The sequence below is a fragment of the Nicotiana tomentosiformis genome, chromosome 4 (genome assembly GCF_000390325.3).
Source record: "Nicotiana tomentosiformis chromosome 4, ASM39032v3, whole genome shotgun sequence".
NCBI classification, from domain to species: Eukaryota; Viridiplantae; Streptophyta; class Magnoliopsida; order Solanales; family Solanaceae; genus Nicotiana; species Nicotiana tomentosiformis.
In genome coordinates this window covers 52,025,566-52,050,484 of record NC_090815.1, presented here as the reverse complement: position 1 = coordinate 52,050,484, position 24,919 = coordinate 52,025,566, and the positions used below count along the sequence as shown (strand labels likewise).

Genomic DNA, 24,919 nt, shown 5'->3' with positions numbered 1-24,919 from the left:
ACCGTGATAAAAGAGAAAGGACATAACAAAGGAGATGCTGGAATTACCAAGACATTTTTCATGTATCTTTACTCTTTATTTACACAATTTCTAGGTTATCTGTTTCGGAATTACCATTAGGTTATCTTTCATGAAAGCAAACTTTCTATCTATACCCTCTCTTTTCTATTCCTTCTTTTTCATACCTACAGATTTTCAGACCATTTTATCCGGCCTTCAAGTGGAAATCAAAGCTGACAAGAGATATTAGTTCCTTCAAGTACTCGTTCATGAATAAGCTAATAGTAATACTGACATTAAGTTCATAACTAAATATCAGAACAGTTCTTTAGATCAGTTCTCAAGTCCTCTACGGAAGAGACCTTTTCAAGTAGGGAAAAAGGGGGAACGGTATGAGAGAAGCTTGCCTAAGCAAAATTGAAACAGTGAAAATCTTTCCGACATGTACAACAGATTTAAAAGACAAAAGATAAAGAAAACAATTTTGAATTTCAACTTCCATCATCTGCACATGCATATGGACATAAACCCATTACACATTTGCTGGGATAATGGCCTAGACGAGGAAGGAGAAAATCCAACATGCCTCAAACTATGATATCACTTTGTTAGATGTCTTGATGTAATTCAGGAATCTTGTCAAGGCCTTGCCACTATCAATGGCTTCTCTGGCTCTATCTAAAGCTGCACTTATGTCTTGAGCTCCATCAGACCCAAGCAAATGATCGATCATACCAGCATTTAAGACAATTCTATCATATGCTGGACCTTTCTCTCCACGTAAAGCTGCTAAACCCAACTCTATATTCTTTGCAACCTAAAGAAATTTACAAAGGAACAAAGGTTTAATCATCTTGATTTATATTACCACCAGAAGGACAAAGCTCGAGGAATAGGCTGGAAGTACGAGAGAAGCACTCAAGTTGAAGCAACTGGCCTTGATTTCCGTCTAGAAGTTTCAAAACCTAAACAAAGTAAACCGATGATCTTGGACCACATGGTTAACTTCACAAAATATAGTCATTTATAAACTTTTAGAATTGATGCGGCCACCAAGATAGTAGTCCCAATATATACAATGGCAAAGAGCAATCAGTGTAACATGCAAAATGATAAAAATCACTTATCGCTCTGACAAATTTTGGTGCTAGTAAATTCTGGGAACAGAAAGCATTTGAAAGAGAAAAAAGAGAGACGGAGCTTACAGATCTATCTGTTCTTGGAGTATCTGTGGGTGCAAAGCCATAATCCTTAGCATTAACCTCAATATTGAAACTCTCACGTGATACACCTGCGACATCTTAAAAAGCTTGAGCTTGCTGAAAAGATGCTTAAAACCAGTTACCTCATTGTCTATTTTCTTTAGAATGGGTATGTTGTTTTTATGTACTTGGAGAAGCAGAAATTCAGCAACTCAACATAGAAAGTAAGGGATAAAATCACTGACAGTATGGTAAACACGTACCATCAACTGCACAAGCAGGTGCCAAATTCACTGAACGAAACCCTGAGCAATAATTCACAGGAAATCCTTTTGATGCATTTGCTGTCCTCAACCTCGTCGTCATTGAAAGTGCGCCTTCCTCACCCTAAAGATGCAAACATCTACAGAGATTATGTACAACTCGCGAAATCAATGTTGCCACTGGTTTTCTCAGGTCAGAGATGATAATAAACAGCAGAGGGGACCATCCCCACCGCCCCACCCACCCCAAAAAGAAATCTTCTTTCAGGTCATGAAGTACCTTTACAACCAAACCAGCATGCACACCCCGTCTCCTCATAAGCATCAACAATGGTTCTTCATAGCCTTCGTGATAGAAACCAGCAACAATTGCTTCCTTCCCCCGAGCCTGAAGAGAAAACAGAACAATTCAACTAAAGATCAACTTGTCCAAGCTGCAAGGAGCTTCTGCTTTTAAAAATACAAATTGGAGAAAAGAAAAAGCCATCTAAGAGCCTATAACTTCTTTCTAAAGAACCTACATGTGATTGAGAGTCAATTGAATTAATTCATGACCAGTTCTAAGCTAAGCTCATAAGTAAGCAGAACAAGATAATAACATACTTGAAATCTAGAAATTTAAATACGTAGACCTAAATGCATTTTTTGTATTTGGTACAAAAGAAACAAACAGTAACATGACCTACCCGCACAATTTGTTGAACTTTCTCAGCTGTCGCCAGTGGTGGGCGTTTCTTTATATGTTCCCTTAACCCTATCAATGAGTATCTGCAAATACAATAACATATGGACCATCATGTTAGCTGCTTCTTATTATCATGGAAGTTTAACACAGGTTACATTCATAAAGCAATGATCTAAGGAACAATTTCTTTCTACAACTGAGCTGTGCCTTAAACGGACATATATATGAATACAGACGAAGTACTGACTAGGTGCTTAACCTTCGGGGTCAGCCAATTATTGGCAAGTAATTTTGCAATTAAGTTGAAACTTTTAGCCTCTAGTGATAAGTATAACATATTATCCATTTCAAAAAAATAATGCATAAGCCATTTCAAAAAAAAAAAAAAAAAGCATAACTTATGCATAAATATTTTAAATATAAGTAATTTTATTTCTTAATTTTCACACGATATTCAGGAATGGAGTAGCTGTTCTAAGCCTAGCTAGATATCAGAATTTAGTGTTTTATACTTGCAGTCTTGCACCAAAAAGAAACTGCCTTCCCCCAAACAAACAAATAAATAAGAGCATGGTAAAAGTACTCAAATAGAAGACATAATGATATCTCACATATTTTTTAAGTAAGCCAAGAAAAGTCAAAAGTGAAGAAGAGACTCAACGGTAGGAGCCATGTTCAGATGGGAAACTGAAATATTAAGAACATCGAGGAAGGGAGGAGTCCAACATATAGAAAGGCTTTGGAACAGCCATACAGAATATCTCAAACCATCAGATTCTATGAACCTAGAACTTTAAAAAGCCTTCAGAATTGGGAAGACCAGATTGCAGAATCTACAGCAGAAATATATCCTTTCTATTTTTAACTGCTAGGACAGTTGCTGGGGAGTTAATTGAGGCATTATCTTTCCCTTTAGGACATGCAAGAAAAAAAAAGGAAAAAAACAAAAATAAAGAGAATGATTCGGTTTCTGAAAGGTTGGATCTACGTACAAAGATGGGCGAGCTTCTCGTTGACTTATATAAGCAAAACCAACTTCATCATCCTGAATACAATTTGGATTACTAATAAACTGCAACATTTTATGTAAGTTTAATGCAAAAAAGGTATCAAGGGACGGGAAAATCATGGACCTCAAGAAGCTTTTTAACTTGAGAGGGTGTTAAGTGTGTGTTTGCTCCCATAAACATCAGCATTTGTTCTTCAGTGATGCCTCCCTGGAATAAGAAAATGAGGTTTGGTTAAACCACTTGCTTCAAAAAAAATAAAAATTGAACGGATGTAGAAATCTATCTGCTATTATTGGATCATAAAATTTTCTGCAAACTCAAATTTTCATTTGAAGGTGACTATTTGAGGACAGCTTCTTGCAGCAGGTGCCTCTTCAAGTAAATATTTCCTTGCATATTCATGTTTTCTACTAGTAATATCTTTTCCGTATATATATCAGACATAAATTTTAGATATAGATATTAAGTAATGGATATCTTATTACAGCATATAGGCACATATGACACCTTTGGTGGCATCCAATCCACACCATGGAGCAAGCAAGATTCACCATAGCAGGATCTAACAGCAGCAACAAACAGTGTACTTCTGAAGTAGCGGGTATTTCCATCATAAGGCTCACCGTAGTGAGTCAATGAGTTTACATCAGCAACGGGTGCAGGGCCTGAAAGGGATGATGACAAGATTAAAGCAGATAATAAAGAAATGTCATTTAGCAGCAGGCACGTAACAAGCAACAACCAATGTCATTTAGCAGCAGGCACGTAACAAGCAACAACCAATTCTTTTTAGACAAAAGGAAATAGTATATTACCAAGTTCATTATCAAATGCAAGGCAGTAGGCTTTCAGCTCACGGTCTGTTTCCCGATTCATTCGTTGGCCTATCATAAATGCAGAAAACAGTGACTCACTTACACTAGATGATTCCATTTTTCCTACTTCCAATGGAAGGACATCTTTTAGAACACCCTGAACTTCCTCATATCCAAGATGACCCCCAGCCAAAACTTCCCTAAGGGTACCAACGAGTCTCATCTCCGCAGTACCATTACCAACGAATTGAGGGCCTATTGAACTGCCAACTCCCATTATCGAGCCTTCTGGATCAGCAATAAATATGGTATCCTGGGGAAGCACTCGAATCAATTGCGGCCAATAATGGTTCATTGCACGCCTTTCCCCTTCACTCCATTGGGTTGGCTCTGGGAAGGCATTTGCACGAATGGTCATTGCAGAAAAAAATGCCCCAAGTTGTGCTTTTGATACTGGTTCTTCGTCTTTGAGCTCTCCCTTTGCTGAAATCAAACATTATGCTACTAAGTAACTTCAGTAGTCATCAAGAAGTCTTACACAGATATATCCATTTTAATGGCAAAGCAAGTTTTACTCTGGGATATGGGAATTCCTGCCTCAATAATTTTTGTGGTTTTGCTTTATTTAAATTACTTTGACCTTGTCAATTTTATCTTCTGAAGGTATACTTGCAGTGATTTAAATCAAGCAACATCGGCATGCAGATTTCTGGAAGAGGGCCAAAATCAGGACACCAGATGTACTAACCATCAATAACTCCGAGCTACAATACGAACCGGAATTATTTGAAACATAATTAGTTGGGACTACTTAGACTGTTTCTGACTTCTCCTGTTTCTGTAATATCACACTGTATTGAATATACAAACAAGTTCTACTCAAAAGGAAATAGAAAAATAAAACGAGCTTAAATTCTAATTTTCTGATGGTGTAAGAAGTACTTATTCAGATCAGGTAATTTAAAAGCTAATTTGGATATGTAACGACCAAACCGGTCGTTTTGAGTTCTAGAACCCCATTCCCCTATTTGAGATTTCCCGTAGGTTCATTTGATGTTTTATGATTTGCAAGGACGAGTGGTTCAGGTCCCAAGAGGTTCGGGAGTTTGGAACACTTGGTTCATGACTAGAGCCTTTAACTAAGAGAGTTGACCAAAGTCAACATTTTGGGTAAACGGGCTCGGATTGGTAATTTGAAAGTTCTGATAGGTTTGTATGGTAATTTTGGACTTGTACGTATATTTGGATCGGGTATCGGGTGGTCCGGAAGATTCGGCACTTTTGGTTGAAAGTTGGCACGTTGAAGAACTTCAAAGTTCATAAGTTTGACTTGGGGTTCACTTTTGTGTTATTGCGTTTCATTTTGTGTTTTAAGCCTTTGGAAAAGTCCATATAGGTTATTTGGACTTACTGGGATGGTTGAGAGGTGACCCGAAGGGGTCGAGAGTGATTCGGGCCTATTTTGTAAGTTTGAAGCTTGAAAAACTTAAGAAAGTTCATATCTGGTTTGGAGCTTGATTCTTAGTTGTAATGTTTCCAGATGTGTTTTGAGCCCTTGGACAAGCTTGTAGAGGGTATACGAACTTGTTGGGATGATTGGACGGGATCCCGAGGGGATTGGGTGTGTTTCGGAATGTCGGGGGAGCTAAAGGGCAAAGCTAGAAAAAAGTTGCAGGTTTGCAGACCTACCGCGGCGCACCCCATGACGCGGTAGGCCAAATTTTGCTGCAGAATTCTACAGCTTTAGCCCTTCGTATAAATAGCCCCATTTCGTGTTTTTGGCATATTTTTCTAGTTGTTAGAGCTTGTGGGACTAGGTTTTGGCCTAGAGATTCATCTACAAGGTTGGGGTAAGTGATTCTAACCTAAATCTATGATTTTTACATGAATCTATCGCTATATTTAACATCAAAACATGGGATTGAACAAGAGAAATTGGAGTTGTCCAAAAGTTGGAAAAGTGTATTTTAAGGTTTTGAGTGTCGATTTATACTCGGATTTGGAAACTAATCACATATTTGGACTCTGGGGTTATGGGTCGACGGATCTGACCTTAAACTCGGGTTTTGACCATGTGGACCCAGGTTGACTTTTTTGTTGACTTTTAAAATTTGATTAAAGATTGAAGTTTTATCGTCTGGAGTTAGTTTTTATACCTATATTTGACCTCGTTGAGTATTATTTGGCTGGATTTGGAGCGTTTGGAGGCCAATGATAGAGGAAAGGGCATTTTGGAAGGTTGAGGCTTATTTCGGATAAGGTAAGTATCCTGGCTAATTTTGATTTGACGGAATTTTCCTAAAATGGACTTGTATGATAAATAATATGTGTTTGGGGACAACGTATATGCGAGGTGACGAGCGTATATGCGGGTGCCAAGGTTATACCATGTTTGGGGTAGATTTTAGGCTTCTTTGTGCCTTGTACGAGATATATTTCTTCTTGTTTTATGCCTTAATTGTTGTATGACTGCTTGAGCAACTTTATTTATACTAGAGATTATGTCTAGCCTTTTGATGCTTCATTTGGACATGATGGGCTATTTGGCATGTTGAATTACATGTTGTAGTTGTAGTCTAAGTTGCTCCGACATGGCAGTTGTGTCGCACCCGTGTCGACACAACACTAGTATGGGTATGGGTATGGGATCCGTACCTGATTTGGTAAAAATATTTTGGGTACTTTGACCACGACAGACGAAAAAATTCGAGACGAGATATCCCGAAATCAGAACCAAAAGCTAGGGTAAATTTGAAGTAAATAGTATACCTTATCTAGGAAATCAACACTTTACATACTACAACTTGAGAATAAAGAAGAAATCCACACTTTACAAACTATACGTAAGTATTCCACAAATTTTCTCATAATTTAGAGATAATTTTTATATTTTTGAATTATTTTTAGTCGGATCCCTCACCCGTATCCGTACTAGGATCCGTAGGATCAGACCTCTAGATCCGCACTCGTGTCCAAGCAACTTAAGTTGTAGTCTTACTTATACACATGCACACATCTCTGCATGCTGATTTCTCTGTCCATATGCAATATACATGCTTATTTCTTGTTCATATGCATGCGTCCCTGCATATGATACTCTAGTATGGACTGAGGTTGGCACGATCGGACATTCCATGCAGTTATTATGATTTGGCACGATGTACATTCCATACGGTTTGATGACTAATTTCTGAGATATTAATGATAAATTATGGAGCTATAATGCTCGAGCGCAGTGATTTGGATCCATCCCTTTGGAGTCATGTGATTATCCATGTTATTTTGGGCCATGTGTGAGCAGTGATATTGGATACCAAGGAGGTGTCGGGCACCTAGGAGGTTTTGGTTAAAGTAGAGCTGAGTTTTTATCATGCATAGACATTCTAAACTCACGTAGAGGTATGCATTCACATGCTATTTGGTGCATACCATCCTTATATGCGGATTCGATATGTTTAATACTTGTTCCTTGACAGGGCCACCTTGCTATTTATATCTGTGGTTTCTTGGTTGTTTTCTCCATTTATGTATATTTTTATGAGTGAAACAGGTTAAGTATGTACATTTCGTCTAAACCTCGCCACTACTTCATCGGGGTTAGACTTGCTACTTACTGAGTGTGCGTTAATTATGTACTCATACTACACTTCTGCACATTTCTGTGTAGATCTTGGTATTGGTCCTAGCGGCGTCCAGGAGGGTGCTTAGTTGCTTAGCTTTGGAGACTTCGTGGTGAGCTGCTATGTTGGATTTGCAGCTTATGGAATCCCTTTCTTATCTATCCTAATGTTTATTTTGTTCTAGACAACATTTTATATTTGAGACCTAGTTGTACTCTTTTTAGTAGCTCATGATTCTGTACTGCCGGATTTTTTGGGAGATTGACGTATTTTTCGCATTTAGTTGATGTTGTCAGACTTATATATGTTTTATCTTTATCATGACAGCGGATTATCCTTTATTTTTGTCTTACTTTGATTGATTATAAGTGTTGGCTTACCTAAAGGGTTACATTAAGTGTCATCACGACCTTGGTGGGGTTTTGGGTCGTGACAGGATAGTTCACAATAGCAATGATTCATGACCCAGAAAAAATGATAAGTAATAATTATACTGATGGATGGTGTAAAAAGAATTCTTTATCTGTTTATATAACTTAAATCCTAAAACATGTCACAGTACCAGAAAAACAAAAGAAATGAATAAAAATTAGAGAGACAAAGTCAAATCAGAATAACCTGATTTCAAAATGGTGTCCAAAACCTTGAAGGCCTGTTCCTCAGTGAGAGGCCTGGTTTGAGTGGGCCCAGTACAAACTTTGGTTTGAGCTTCCAGTACAGTCTGATTGGGCTTTGGTAACTCAGAATTCCGATACGAAGTTGACAGAGCAGGGTTCTTAATATCGGGTTCTTGTAGCCTCAGTTCATCAATCGATGCCGAATCCAATACAGCATTAATGGCCGAATAACTGCTTTTCCCCACCCAATAGTCGACGCGTTTAATGGGAATGCGGACGGAAGTTTGAGGATTCAAAAAAGGTCTGTTTTTTGTAATTGGTACTGGAGATATCAATGGGTCTGGATATAACAAAGCTTTCATAGCTATATTTCTTTGTTCTGGCAACTCTAATAAAGCTCTGATTTTTGTGAGTTGCTGGGTTTTACGAGTAGATGAGATCGCCGGAAGTCGGAACACATCAATTACTCGGTGGGGAAGTGCGTAAGGACGGTGACCGTCTACCTCGGCACGATAATGAATAAGGAATATATACGCACAAACACAGAATATTACAACGATGTTGCAAGTTGTCTCACAAAATTGCGTTCTTTCTTTCAGCTCTCCTTTCCTCTCTTTTTTTCTTTAATATAACTCACTTTGAACATAGCTCAAATTGCAACTTGCAATGAATTTACAACTTGCATTCTTAAAATATAGGTTTAAGAAAAAAAGAAAACTTTTAAAATTTGTGGTCCTAAACAATTCAAAAAGAGCCCCAGAGTATTTGTATGGTTATAAAAGTTTCTCATTAAGGGTATAATTGTAAGTTTAAGCAAAATTATTTTTAAATTTAGAAAGGGATCATTCTTCTTGGAACATACAAAAAAGGAAATAGGTTCACATAAATTAGAACAGAGGTAGTAATTATTTGTATTACTCTTACAATTATTTGGACTTTTAATGCATTTGGCATGTCAACCAAAAATAAGCAAAAAAATTTATAAGTAGCCCTGGTCAATCATATTTAGCCACATATTCAAAAATCAACGATATGTAGATAGTAGATTCAGACGGAATTTGACAAAAATACCCCTCCTATATTTTTAAAAGTTACGCGACATAACCTCGTACCTCTTTCTACATAATTTCACGCCTCCTTCTGCAGATTCAAGTAAGCTCTCATGATTATTCTTCTCGTTCTTCCATTCTTCTGGAGTTAATCTTCAATTCTTCTCGTTTCTGATTGAAATCGTAACTGAAAATTGTTGGATTGCTGGATATTATGCTGAATTTCATATGAAAATCCTTTAGTTTCCAGCAATTTATTCTGTGATTGACTGTGTAATATATAAAATGTAATTTAATTTCTAGTACTTTTATGTTGTGATTAAACACGTAAATATTTGTTTGATTAAAAAGAACACAGTTAAAGGCATGTCAATATCATGTATGAATTACATAACAAAATACTGGAATTTCATATGAAAACAAATTAAACACCAATATTTTATACTATAGCATATGTTAAAAGTTCAAAATACCAATATAATATATTGGACCTTTTTGAATTCATATGTAAAAACTATAAATTTTCAGCATATAATATTGGAAGTATCTTTGATTCATACCAGAAAAACACATCTGAATGCCTAATTTTTCCTCAATGTCCTGAATAAAATGCTGGATACTAAGAATGAATTATTTGTGAACATTAAATGCAAGATGTCATTAAATAGCTAAATATTTGATGAATTTAATACTAGAATTTCATATGAAAATAGTTTGAAAACCAGTATTTTATATTAGAGCATATGTTAAAAGTTCAAAACACCAATATATTATACTGGATCTTTCTGAATTCATATGTAAAATCTTCAAACCTCCAGTATATAATTGTAACGACCCGACCAGTCATTTTGTGTATATGGGTCTCGATTCTCATTTTTATGCTTCACATATGTGTATTTATATTTTTATGACTTGCGGGGTTAGTTAGTTTCGTTCCGGAAAGGTTTCGGATTGATTTGGACCTTTTGGTTCTTGATTTAGAAGCCTAAGTTAGAAATGTTGATCAAAGTTTGACTTTTGCAAAAAAACGACCCAAAACAATGTTTTTATGGCTCCGGTAGGTTCGTATTGTGATTTTGGACTTAGGCATATGCCCGAAATCGAATTCGGAGGTTCGCAGGTTGATTTGTGTTGTTTCGCCGAAAATTGGCCATTTGAGCTTTAGAAGTCTTTTCCAAGTTTGACAGTAGGTTGACTTTTGGTTATCGGATTCAGAATTTGATTTTGGGACTTGGAATAGGTCCGTTATGTAATTTGGAGCTTGTCTGCAAAATTTGATGTCATTTAGAGTTGAGTTGATAGGATTCAGATGATTGGTTGCAATTTTAGATGTTCTTGAACTTTTCTTTGAAATTCATGCATTTTTATGTCCGATTTGTAGTTCTAGATTTTATTTTTATATTTTGATCGTGCGAGCGATTTCGTATGATATTTTTAGACTTGTGTGGATGTTTGGTTTCGAGCCCCGAAGGCTCGGGTTAGTTTGAGACGTGTTTCGAAAAGGTTTTGACTGAAAACAGATTGCTGGTATGCTGGTGTCTCTGATGTCACAATTGCGAGCACCAGACTCACAATTGCGAAGTAAACATGTGAGGTTTAGGTATTGCAATTGCGATGCATCTCGCAATTGCGAAGTGTATGACATTTTGGGTAGGTTCGCATTTGCGGCATTTTAGTTGCATTTGTGAAAGGAGCGGGCTTCGCAATTGCGAAGCCTATGTCACATTTGCGACTTCCCACTTAGGCTGTCAGTAGCCGCAATTGCGAGAATTTCTTCGCAATTGCGAGGGTTCGCATTTGCGAACTCACTGTCGTAATTGCGACATCTACAGCGGAACAAGAGGGCTGAGAGTTGGGATTTCATATCATTTTCTCTCATTTTAGAACCCGTAGGAGGCGATTTGGAGAGAGAATTTTCATCTACAAACATTGGTTAAGTGATTCTAATCAATTTCCAACTATATTTCCTTATTATATCTTAGATTTAATATCAAATTTATGAGAATCAAAGAGGAAATTTGGGAATTTATGTCAAAGTTTTGAAAAATGAAGATTTTAGTTTTAAGAGTCGATTTGGACTTGGATTTAAAAATAAAATACATATATGGACTCGTGGGATTATGGGTAGTCGGAATCTACCCTTGGACCCAAATTTTGACCGTGCGAGCCCGGGGTTAACTTTTGGGAAATTGTGTAAAGATCATAACTTTATCTATTGTAATTGGTTTCTCTTGCATTGTTTGATGTTATTAAGTCATTTTTGGTTAGATTTGAGCCGTGTGGCGGCGAATTTTAGGGAAAAACTATTTTCGAGGGATGATTTGGCCGAGTTGAGGTAAGTATCTTGCCTATCTTTATGTGGGGGAACTACTCCATAAGATTTGGGCTGATTGTGTTAATTGTACTATGTGGAAGACGTGTACACAAGGTGACAAGTGTGTACATGGACTTTATGTGGTATTTGACCGGTTTATACTTTTAGACTTCTTCCATGCATTTAATTAAATTTATTATAACATTTATATCTTTCATTATTAAATTTACTCTCACATGCTCTAATTGATGTTGTTAGCATTTGTTCTATCCTTTATTGTTGAAATTGCTCTTATATGCTTTAGTTGAAGTTGCTACCTCCCTTATTGTCTTGTTATCCCTTTTTATTGTCGAATTACTCTAATTTTAAGTTGTTAATTGTTGAGATATCTTTCCGGTGTTGAGTATTCCTCATTCATTTTGTTGTTATCGAGATTCTTGTACATATTGTGATTGAGCCATGAACTATGTGTTGTTGTAACATTGGTATTATTGATATTGGCAAGTGTTGTGGCATATGGACACATGTGATGCAAGTTGATTATTGTGTTGTGATATTAATATGCATGCGGTGGTATAAGGATATGGGCTGATACACATGCAGTTGATTGTTGGTTAAACAGTTCTTGTTGCTTTCTTCAATATCTTACTTGTATTTGTCCATAATTGATTGCTTGTTGTTCTCATCATGTGTTCACTTCTCGTTGCCTTTCTTTCCTTAAACTCTGTTATTAGCCTACCTTATTGTACTACTTTGTTATCATTCATTTCCTCATTTTTCGTTATTGGTCTTTATTATACTCTATTCAGTTTATCTTGTCCTAGTAGATGTCCTGACTTGGCCTCGTCACTACTCTACCGAGGTTAGGCTTGACGCTTACTGGGTACAATTGTGGTATACTCATACTACGCTTCTGTATATTTTTGTGCAGATCCAGGTACATCTGCCTGTACCGAACGCTAGTGATCATCCAACAATTTTCGCAGACTTCAAGGTATACCTGCTGTAGATACCCAAATTTTCCCTCATATTTTATAAAGTATTCCATATACTTTTAAAATATCATTTTGCATTATTACCCAATTTACAATAGTCATATAAGTATTTTCTATAATTTTCTATAATCTTTTTAAGCTTTAAAACTGATTTTCTTGCATTTAAATTATTCAAATATTTAGTAATTATCCCTTCAAATTATTTTGGGGCGATTTAATCATTCAAATTTATTATTTATACCAACATGTATGATTTATATTTTTACTTCATTTCATATAATTACATTTGTATTTTCGAGCTATTTACACAATATTTGCAATAATAGCCTACATTCTATACATAATTATATTTATTACATTATTTATGCTAAAATAACATTTTTTTTAAATATTTTTATAATGTTAAGATATTATTTTCAAGTATTTTACTATATAAATGATATTTTTATTATTTATTAATTACTTTTTATAAATTATTTTTAATAAATTTCGTGAATTTAAACTATGGCCCAATTTTGAGTTGATTTCGGACCAAAGTATGGCCCAAAATCCTTAGCCCACTTCCCCATCCTAAACCAGATGACCCCTTTTAATAAACCCGGTCAGTCCTTGTTTTAAATGACCCGCCCCACTCTTTCCTTCTATCTGAGCCTTTGATCTCAGAGATCAACGACCCACAAACTGTCACACCCCAAACCTGGGGGTAGAGACCGGCACCCGGTGCCTTACTTAACCGAGCGGACCCACTTGAGACTGAGGGACTCTGAACATACAATGTCATACTTTGGCCATAGGGCCACATTGCAAGACAATTTGTGAAACAAAATATAAAGTTGAACGGAATCTAGCTCTGACTAAACATCAATATAAAGCTGGGCCGACAAGGCCGTCATAATTACTACAGCTGACAAACCAATAAAAATATACATACAAGGCCTACAAGCCCAACATACTGCACTGACTAGCATGATATGTCTACAAACCTCTACTGATGGATGAACTATGGTCGGAACAGGGCCCCGACCTACCCATAATATATATACATATATACACATTATGTACTCAAAACCCTAGACCCGGCAACTCCGAAGGACGTGGATCTTACCGATCAAGCTGAACACGGACAACACCTACGGAGGAGGTCTACTAGTCTGTCTATCCGAACCTGCATGCATGAAATGCAGCGTCCCCAAGAGAGGGATGTCAGTACGAAATAATGTACCGAGTATGTAAGAAAATAAAATTACTGAAAGCTAAAACTGAACTGATAATATAATAACTGAAAGTAACTGGGGGTCAAATATGATCTAGAGATATACTTACTTGCTGATATTGACTTAACTCTCTCAATATAGCAAGTAAAATAGCTGCCCGACCTTATAAGGTTCGGTACGTGTAACTGCTCGGCCGTAGTAGGCTCGTTCATAGGCGCTCGTCCATACTAGGCTCGGTATCTCGGCCATTCTGGGCTCGCTCATATGTGCTCGACCATAGTAGGCTCAGGTTTTAACTTACCATATGATCAGAGGTTGCCCAATAGGGGTCTGCCCACCGATTATAGCTCGATGGTGGTAAAAATACTGTAATACTATATATATATATATATAGACCCTCTGCTCTCTTGACTAAAAGAATACAATGCTTAACTTAATATAATCCCGATATGGGAGAATATGATAGCTTATGAGATTAGGATATAAGATCATGCCAAAATGAAGGAAAGGTTTAACCTTAACATACCTTATCACAATCTTTCCAATAACCATGTTGAACTCGTCTCTTTGCATCTTAATCTACAACAACGATATAATACTATCATTAAGTTACGAAAGGTACAACTATCGCATAACGAACGACAAACTTATTTTATATTAAAATGGGCAGCATCTCCCCTATAATCTTTACTTCCTCCCAATTCGAGACAACATCAATAACACAATAACAACATATATACATCATTTTACAACCTAGTATCCATCACAAAATACTACAAAATAACCCAACATACCCCTATCACTTCATACACAAAACGGCAACCATGGTAGTGTCAAACCACCCAAAAATGTTACGACGAACGAGCAGCCCACCACCCTGAATTTATTTGGTGTTTCTCCACAACCTTTCTCCTCCAAAACTCCCTAAAATAGTAGCAAAACACGCAATCAAACAGCAACATGAAACAACCCACAAAACAGTCCACTACAAGTTGAATAACTTGAACTCACGGCTTCCAATCACCATCCCGTGAGTTCTTACAATTATAGAACGACTTTCCATACATTTCCAGTAGAATAAATGGATGAAAAAGAGCAATATAATTAACTTATTTATTGAATATCTCATCTCCTATCTTGGTTCTTCAAACCCTAGGTTTTCCTGCAACTAGAACTTGAAAAGAAGAGAAAATCAATTAGGGTTTGTGTTCAATTGTTTGGGGAATTTTTCAGGGGCTTATCTCTGGTTATTTTGCTATATAATGAGTGTTATATTTGCAGGAGATTATCCCTTAAAAGGGATCTTTGGCCGACCCTAAATAGCCCCTTTTTGGACATATATAGTCCTCTCATTTAAGCAAGTAGGTGACACACCTACTTGTCACCTAGCAGTCCGCGCAGTCTCGCAAAAATGCATATATCTCTCTACTACGATATCATATTAATAAACAGTTTGATGGGTGGATCACCTCGTAACTCTAAGTATATTGGGAGACAATCGCAGTGACATTTGACCCAAATTTCAGTAAAACTTATGAACGTAACTTGCGATGACTTTCATCGACTTTTGTTCCACAACTTGAGTGACTTCAAAACTTAACACATGACTATCATAAGACTAAAATAAATCATAACATAACCCTCTTATCATGTTAAGAACCCTAGTCTCACCCCAAAGGTATGGGTTATAACATTCCCAACTTGTCAACTTTCGACGGAACATTATTTTCTTCAATTCCTTTAGCTTCTAAACCTTCCAACCCTCTTTGTACTTGTTGTTCATGATCTTCAATATTTGTAACTTCCGAGGTAACATGATAATTTACTTTATATACTTTCAAAGATGATCTCATTTTTTGTATTGCATCAGTTTGCTTACGATGCACTTTTACGTACGAAAATATGGGGTGTAACATCATTTCCCCCTTAGGAACATTCGTCCTCGAATGTTTACTCTAAGAGAATTGGGATACTTTTTCTAGAGTCTCCTCTATACACTAGACTAAAACCAACCTGCACGTAGCTAGAAAACATACTATACATGCCACACATGGCCAATGTCTATAAATAACAACACGCCTCACACGACCGTCAATCATAAATACTGAAAGTAAAAAATAAGTGCTTACCTGATGACCTACTGGCCTGAATAGAGCTCTGCTGAAGTATCCCATCTCGAGCCATATCTTCGGTTTGAAATAAGTGGGGGTATTTAGACTTCATTTCTCCCCCCGCTTCCCACGTCATCTCTTCCACGTTCTTGCTTCTCCATAAAACTTTCATGGAGGCTACCTCCTTATTTTGTAGCTTGCAAATTTGTCGGTCTAGGATGGCAACTGGAACTTCTTGGTACGATAAGTCCTCCGTGATTTGTACATCATCAGTGGGCACCACTGGGGTAGGATCCCCAATGCACTTTCGTAGCATAGATACGTGAAAACCCGAATGGACAGACTCCGATTCCGAGGGCAAATCTAACTCATAAGCTACTCGGACAAATCTTCAAATAATCCTATAAGGCCCAATATACCGTGGGCTAAGCTTGCCTTTCTTGCCAAACCTCATCACGCACTTCATAGGCGACACCTTAAAGAATACCCAGCCATTAACCCCAGACTCTAAGTCTCGTCGCCGCACGTCAGAATATGACTTCTGACGACTCTGAGTTGTCAACAATCACTTCTGGATAAGCTTTACTTCCTCTACGGCCTGCTGAACCAAGTCTGCCCCATGTAACCCAGATTCTCCAATCATAAACAAGCAATAAATCAAACACCCATTAAGTTTACACACTAGGGTTGGGTCACAACCCTAGTAAAAATCTAGTTACTCATGCTTAAACTAGAAGAAATAGGAGAAGAAATGATAATTAAACCCATATTGCTAATTAAATTGATAAATTCTATGTTCAAAAAGCTCAAATTAGCTAAAACTACTAAAAAGTAAAATAAACCGTCTACTGTAGCAGCTGATGTCAAAAGTTGACCTAAAAAAGTGAAACTCTTCTATTTATACATGGCCGGAATTTTCGAACAAAAATGCCCTTTCGGAGGTTCTGCGGTAGCACAATTCCATGTGCGATCCGCACTTTTCTTCAGCTCGACAGGATTGGAAATCTGTGGCCACATAATTCTGATCTGCGGCCGCACTGCTCTCTTTCTGCGGTCTGCACAATTGTAAGTACGGACGGACCTTGTTCTTCTGCGGCCCACACAATTGTAAGTGCGGCTGCGTAGCTCTTCTTCTGCGGCCGCACAATAATTGTGCGGTGCGCACTTTTGTTGGACTTGAGATACAGGTTCTCTGAACTTTTTCTCTGACCCAGCTTCTACGGCCGCATATTTCATGTGCGGACCGCACTTTGCACATTTCTCTAATGGCAATTTCTTCACAACCTGCGGCCGCAGATGATATTATGTGGTTCGCACTTCTAAGCTTTTGTGCCTGTTTTTGTCCTTGCATTCAAATTACTCTTTCTTGAGTTGGATTTCATCTTGGGATCTCATCTTTTAATATTCCTGCAATTAATCACATTTTCTCAGTTTTCGGGAACACAATTAAGCACTTTTGGACTAAAACAAAAGTTAAAGGGCGCTAATAAGTAGTCAAAATCCCCACTTATCAAATCCCCCAAACTTAAGCTTTTGCTTGTCCTCAAGCAAATAAAGTAATTCTCATCTCCACAAGTTAAGAGCTATTCCAACTAATCAAAGGTTAGTCATTCACACATCAATTGGGACCAATAATTACCCATACCACTTATGAATTATCAACAAGGCAACAAGTTAAAAGTTTAAGCACAGGTAGTTCTAGTGTGACACTTGAGCATCAAGAGTTGACTTTGTTCATCATGGAAGTTTGCTCTTTCATGTAGGTCATTTTGGATCCCAAACTCCTCCTCCTCTACTCTCCGTTTGCCTATCTCACTTAAGAATATAGCACTCAATCCAAAGATTTGTCAAAGGTTCGCTCAACTCTCTCAAAAGAATGTCGCAAGTACGGCTTTAAGTACCATAGGCTTACCCCTCATTTAAATCACCACTAATGTAAGCTTACTCAGCTTGAAATCACGTAGGGCTTTTTCGGAATGCAATGAAGGGTTTTGGACTAAGGTTGGATATGCTTTGAGAGAACGAGATCATCATTCCTTAAGCACTCAATTTTCTTTTCTAGGCTCATGCTTTGCCAACTCTTTGAGGCATTTTCTTTTCTTTAGGGGAACTAGAGAGACTTAACATCACTCTTTATTGGTCATGTTATTTATTTTCTCCTTCTTTGATTTCTCCATGCTTCGTATCATTACCTTTCTTTGAATCCCTTCAACTTTTCAACTTACTCACTTTTTTTTTTGCATTTTTCTTTCTCTTGCTCTTTCCTTCTCTTCATTTCTTTTCTCTTTTGTGCCTTGATACCTTTTTCAAACTCCTCGTCTCTCCCCCAAGCTTACATTTTTAGCCAATTGTTTCACAAGAGTGTTAAGGAAAGCTCGGGTGCCAAGAGAGGGTCACGACAAAACGGGTAAAGGCTTGTAACATGATTATCAAATAAGAAAGGTTTTAGGCTCAAATGGGTTGACTAGGGATAACAACATTGGTGGGCCATGAAAAATTTCAAGCGGGAGAAAGAGGGCCTACAATCATTTCTCAAGCCAAGCAAAACTTAAAATTACTATGGTTCAACGAAACCACTCGATGATTGCCTAAGTCAACACAAGAGTCAAAAGGTCACTAACTAGAGCTATTTCTTTCCAAAAATCTTATTTTTAACCATAAGCACGTAGTTAATTGTGTTGGTACCAAGTGAAACATGTTTGACTCTTCGAGCATGACTCAATTAGGTCTTTTTATTCATTATTACTACTATTATTACCTAACTACCAAAAACAGACTATATCTCTTAAGAAGGTTGTCACGCCATCCATCGTTGGAAAGAGTCACCCGGTTCACACAAAAAACCCACATTTGAAAAGAACCGTGTCATTAAGAAAACCAAAGGCTTATTATCCACTAAAACATAAAAAGAAGCTAGTAAAACAAAAAGAAGCTACTAATTCAAAAAGCAAATCCAAAAGAAGCTACTAAGTAAAAAAGAAGGCAAATATAAAGATAAAGAAGCTATAAAACAAAAAATTATTGAAAGCTAGACGAATATACATAATGAGGGAATAGAGAGAATATATGCATAATGAGAAAGAAGAAGAAAATAGTAATAAGTTAATTACATGCCAAATGTGTCATAGTTTTCAAAATACAGAATCAGAATCATCAAAATATCAAAGAAACTCCACCCCCCCCCCCCCCAAATAAAAATTAGCATTGTCCTCAATGCTTAACAAAATAAGAGTATAAGAAGGGTGGAGTGAAGAAAACTCCCTATGACTCTGTGGCCATCTCTGTGTCCCCAGCAGTGGCACCGACCTCAGTCTCCAATTGGATCTCATCATCCTCAAGTCTGAGAGTAGCTGGGTTGGTAAATATCCGACGGACTGCCTCAGCAGTGTCAGCAGCAAGGTATGGCTCCTCAGACTAGCCAGCTGCTACGGTGGGCTTTGGGCGTGGGCGGTGCGGGTCTATCAACATGTCAAATGGAATGTCTCCAGCTGCTGCAAACTTGGTGACCTGTCGGTGGAGCTTATCTACTGATTTCTTCGAAGCTTGTGACTTTCGCATCTTCTTTACTTCTTTGGCCAATTCTTCAATCACGGACCCATGCTATACCAGAGTGGCCATGATAGTGTTCTGGTTGTCCAGGATCTTCTTCAAAATTTCTTCGACTGTGGGAGGAATCTGGGGTGCCGACATAGATGATTGTGCTACAATATGACTGGATATATCAGACAGCTTTGCAGTAGTTGTCTGCATCCAGTTGTTGAGGCTCACCAAAGTCTGGGAGACTCGCAGCGTAGATAGTGGGGCAGAAGGCATAGGCACCGACTTCAAAGCCGAGGAGGGAGGAACTGAGGCTGAAGGTGGAGGCATGGCAACTGCACTGGCAGAAGGCTCTGCTGAGATAGAGGGCATATCTACTGACTCTGCAGCTACCACCGAAGGCTCATCAGACTGGCCTACGGTAGTAGTCGACTGACCCTTTCTCTTAGGGTTCTTTGGATCCATCAGAGAATACCAAGAGAAGGGCTTCTTTTCTTGAACCTTCGTGTCAAAATCCCTGGGCTCTACCCGTGCATCTGTAAGGTACTCAGTGAGGGTGTTGGGATACGGATAGGAAGTATCATCCGGCCTGGTGATTACTGACCTGTTGGCCGACATCACAACACCCACATTGATCGGGTACCCGGCCATAATAGATGCAACTAGAACATCCCGTGGAATAGGTAAGTTTGTCTCGTTCTGGAACGGGTCTAGTCTGCTATATACGAAGGTCTGCCATCCCTTCACCTCAAAATTTAGGGTGTTCTGCTGAATAGGAACCCCAGCAGTGATCCATGGTGGTGGTGGCCCCGGGGCAGCAAGAATCTCAGCTAGCCATGGGTGAGCTGCATCACCCATCGCCAGCTTTTCCAAGTTCTGCACTGGCTCCACGTCCTCAAACCCCAAGTAGGAGTTTAGTGTGTGCTGGTCGAACCGCACCTTTAGGTTTCTCACTTTTGTAACTTTGGTCCCTTTCTTTATGTGTGCCACATTGGCATAGAATTCCCAGACCAAATACTCCTTGGCATCAACCACAGTCTGGGTGAACCACATCTACCCCTTCTTCTCGCGTTACTGTCTCAACATAGATAGATTATACTTGTCAAGATCTTAGAGTTGGAATTGTCGCTCAAGAGTGAGCGATCTCACTGGACACCACTCACGAAAACTGGTGAAGGCAGCGAGACTTACAAAATGGTCCTCCTAGACCTCTTTCTTCTTCGACCTCTCAAGGCCGGAAACTGTAGTATCACCCCCTCGACCATTGTCCGGGAATATCATCTACAGCGGCTGCTGGTGCCTCTGGGGCAGGTGTAGAAGAAGTCTCTGAAGCCTGACTGGCACTCTCCGAACCCTCGGAGGTGCTATGTGAGGAGAAAGGCTCGTCCTGAAGTTGATACCTTCCCTGTGGCTGCTGTGGCTGTGATTGGACAGCAGGCTACTCTTGCACTGAGTCGCCCTTTGATGCTTCCCGAGATGGGGCATATGAACTAGATTCGGAGGGCTCAGGCTTTCGTCCTCAGCCTACTGTAGCTTTCTTGGTGATTATCTTCGGGAGGGCGAGGGGTAAAGTGCTTTTGGTTCGGCCTCTAGAAGGTTCACCCCTCCTCTTTGAAGTGTCACCGCGGCCAGGAGATCTAACCATTTTATGTAACAAGAAACAACAGAAGTCAGTTGTAATTCAATTGCACACATACAACATATCATAGTGTAGAACATGAGTGCAGGATGGGGAAGTGCGGTCCGCATAATTACAAGTGCTGCCACAGACTGGGTTGTGCGGATCGCACAATTTGGACTTTCGGCCATAGAGATAGAACTGTGGTCCGCACAATTTTAAGTGCGACCGCATAATAGAAGTGCGGTCCACACATTTCTTATTGCAGCCGCACATTAGATTTTCCAAAAGTACCAACTCTCTGATGACAGAGATTGGCCTGATATGCGGCCGCACACACTTTTCTGTGGCGACAGTGGAATTTCTGTGGTCCGCACAATTTCAAGTGCGGTCGCAAAAACTTACTTGACCAAGGACCCTAGATCTCAACTCCGCGGACCGCACAATTGCTTGTGCGGTCGCAGATTTCAAAATTAACTCGATCAGACCTCTAGGGTTTTCATGTTTTTGCACAGTTTCAACATGGTATTAACAATTACGCATGCAAATCAAGTTACCCAGTCCCCATAAAGCAATTAGTAGTTGACCCAACACACATTAACCCCCACATGGTAGTAAAATTGAAATCTATTGACAAATGGCATAAAACTATCTAACAAATTATAAATTTAACTAAAAAGTGAAACATTCTATGAGAAATTAAACATACCATATGAAGGAGTGCAACTAAGTGATCACAAATGTGTATGGAGTGTGGCAGATGCTTGAACATATGATTTCCAAGTTTTAGAATTTAGAGTGCTTAGAGAGGGAAAAACTTATACAGTAGCCCAAAGCTACTATTTATACTTAGACGCAAACTTGGGGAATCAAAGGAGGAGTGGGGCCGTAGAATTCCTTCGGCGGTCTGCACTCTGTTACCTAAAAGCTCAATAGCCTTGTTGATCTGCGGTCCGCATAATTTGTGGTGCGACCGCAGATTTTGGTTGCGGACCTTATAATTCGATGTGCTGCTGTAAAATGGCCAATTCTATGACAGACCAAACTTCAGAGAGTTTGCAATTTCCCATCTCAATTTGTGCGGTCCGTACAAGAATTGTGCGGCCGTAGTTTCCTTGTGCTGTAGCATTCAAAATTGTGTGGTCTGCACAATTCATGTGCGGTCCACACAATTCATGTGCGGTCCGCACTTTTTCCACACTTAGCCAATTTTTTTGAGCACAATTCCTGTAAAGCACACTCATTCCTGCAACACACTTCAAATCTAGTTAGCACAAAATAACACCTATCTACAAAAGAAGAAAAGAAAAAGAAAAAGAAGACATGGGTTGCCTCCCATGAAGCTCCTGATTTAACGTTGCGGCACGAAGCAGATTACCATCACTTCAAATGAATATCTGCCACCACGTGGCCATCATCAGCTTGTCCCAAATAATGCTTCACCCGATGACCATTGACTTGGAATACCTCATTATTTTTTTTCTTCAAGTCCAATGCGCCAAAAGGTGTCACACCCACAATTTCAAAGGGACCACTCCATTTGGATTTCAAAAGGTCTCCATTGTTGTTGACTAGGGCCTTGGACGTTGTTTCTTTGCCCTTGAAAATTGTTCACATATTGTACCTCTTCCTCTTGGTCATCATAAGAACCATCTTGATCAAATCCATTATCATCTTGCACAAAATTATCTACTCTTTGTTGCACTTGTGGATTTCTTGTTCTTCTCTTGTTCACCATCATATTGACTCCCTCCATTGCATTGACTTGCCTCGGGTTTTGGACTTGTTAAAGTTGAGCCTTTGCTAATTTGTTCATGGTGGTTGTTAACTCAGCTATGGGTTGTCCATGGTCATGCAACTCTTTGTGAAGAAGAATCACATTTGGATCACCTTGAGGAACATTGGCTCTAGATTGCCATGCCGATGAAGTATCCACCATCTCATCCAAAATATCACACGCCTCCGCATAGGGTGTAGTCATGAAGTTCCCACCGGCAAGTTGGTTCACTATACATTGGTTGGTGATATCGATCCCCCGATAGAAAGTTTGTTGAATCATGTTCTCCGTCATATCATTGTTGGGGCACTCTTTCACCATTGTTCTATACCTTTCCTATATCTCGTACAGTGGTTCATTGGGCTCTTGCTTGAATGCTATAATTTCATCCCCAAGAATAGCCATGTGCCCGGGAGAGAAGTACTTTGAAATAAATTTCTCCGCTAGTTCATCCCAAGTATGAATGGAATGATTTGGTAAATATTCCAACCAATCTAAAGCTTTCCCCGTATAGAGAAGGGAAAAGGCCTTAGTCTCAAAGCATCCTTGGAGACATTTGCTTGTTTGCTCCCCCAACACGTATCTACGAACCCCTTCAAGTGTTTATATGCATTTTGACCCGGTGCACTGGTGAAGAACCCTCGTTGCTCGAGCAAAGTGAGCATCACATTGGTTATTTGGAAGTTGTCTGACCTAATATGGGGAGGGACTATAGCACTTGCATACCCTTCATTCGGAAACACCCTATGTGGAGCCGCTCGTGGTGGAGGTGGGGGTGGAGCGGGTACATTGTCTTGAGGTGGTCGGCTTCATCTATTGGCTTGAGGTTCAAGAGGGACCTCATCCATTTGATCATCCTCAACATCCACATCCCCCACGGCTATTTTTCTGAGCTCGTTGTTTGCCATGATTGTACCTACAATACTCACATGTTAGTAACAAGGAAGGAAAAGAAGATATCCCAAAAACACACCTAAATATATAGCTAACACCATTTTTTAGCTCCCCGGCAACGACGCCAAAAATTGATCTCGTCAAATTTCACTCTTCTATTTGAGGTTATGAAAACGGTCGATGCAATAGTAAAACCCAACAAGAGTCGGTGTCGAATTCCGCAAGGAGCTATATGAATGGGAGTTAGTAGTATATATCTTAGCGCGTGAGTTTGTATATCTAAATTTGCACTTCAACAATATTTGGTTTGTTTAAAAATCTAAATTACACTACGATTACAATTTAAAGACTGAAAGTGGGAAATTGTTTTTGTTATTTTTCAAATGATATAAAAGGCCTAGGGCTATGACCTTCATCTAGGTGTTTTCCTAATGGGTTGTAAACTTTAAAGCTTATTTTATTGGTCGGGGTGTATTATAGCTATCAACACTCGGTTACCCACTCAATACCTCTCGGTCAGAGAATGATTTTGCCCAATTTGGCTTTCTCAAATCCAAATGGGTATTGAACAAAACGGTTGAATAAAAGCTCAAGTCGGATTTTACTATCTCTAGGTTCAACCCTTTAATTGGGCTTATCAATCTCTCGATTGACCCAATTTCTTGTTAGCCAAGTTTTCCTAGACTAAGTCTCTCTTTCTCAAGTAGAGACCAAGTCAAATAAGCATGAACTAATGTTTGCAATCATTAATTCTTCAAATAAAAGCAAGAACAAGTCTAAATAATAAATACCCAACCATAAACAAGCAATAAATCAAACACCCATTAAGTTTACACACTAGGGTTGGGTCATAACCCTAGTAAACATCTGGCTACTCATGCTTAAACTAGAAGAAATAGGAGAAGAAATGATAATTAAACCCATATTGCTAATTAAATTGATAAATTCTATGTTCAAAAAGCTCAAAATAGCTAAAACTACTAAAAAGAGTAAAAAAACAGTCTACTATAGCAGCTGATGTCAAAAGTTAACCTAAAAAAGTGAAACTCTTCTATTTATACAGGGCTGGAATTTTCGGACAAAAATACCCTTTCGAAGGTTCTGCGGCCGCACAATTCCATGTGCGGTCCGCACTTTTCTTTAGCTCGACATGATTGGAAATATACGGCTGCATAATTTTGATCTGCGGCCGCACTGC

The 24,919-nt window shown here is 38.7% G+C and overlaps 1 protein-coding gene across 2 annotated transcripts; it reads right to left on the bottom strand.

Moving 5' to 3' along the window:
- Positions 1-270: 270 nt before the first annotated feature.
- Positions 271-8,803, bottom strand: LOC104099115 (uncharacterized). 2 transcript variants are annotated; one of them, XM_009606017.4, is made up of 10 exons: positions 8,214-8,803; positions 3,976-4,458; positions 3,668-3,825; positions 3,284-3,367; positions 3,143-3,195; positions 2,152-2,233; positions 1,746-1,853; positions 1,466-1,589; positions 1,206-1,291; positions 271-817 (listed from the first exon to the last, which is right to left on the bottom strand). In XM_009606017.4, the coding sequence occupies exons 1-10, from the start codon at positions 8,572-8,574 to the stop codon at positions 593-595; spliced, it is 1,764 nt and encodes a 587-aa protein (XP_009604312.1). In that variant the 5' UTR covers positions 8,575-8,803; the 3' UTR covers positions 271-592. The 2 variants fall into 2 exon arrangements, with proteins under 2 accessions (XP_009604312.1, XP_009604313.1); XM_009606018.4 differs by having other exon boundaries at positions 394-817; positions 1,206-1,300.
- Positions 8,804-24,919: the final 16,116 nt, after the last annotated feature.

Excerpts from the sequence above, each read along its gene's own strand:
- LOC104099115 (XM_009606018.4), bottom strand. The coding sequence starts at position 8,574 with ATGAAAGCTTTGTTATATCCAGACCCATTGATATCTCCAGTACCAATT. Across the intron at positions 4,459-8,213 it reads GGACACCATTTTGAAATCAG|CAAAGGGAGAGCTCAAAGAC; the intron begins GTTATTCTGATT and ends GTTTGATTTCAG. Across the intron at positions 3,196-3,283 it reads AAGTTAAAAAGCTTCTTGAG|GATGATGAAGTTGGTTTTGC; the intron begins GTCCATGATTTT and ends AATTGTATTCAG.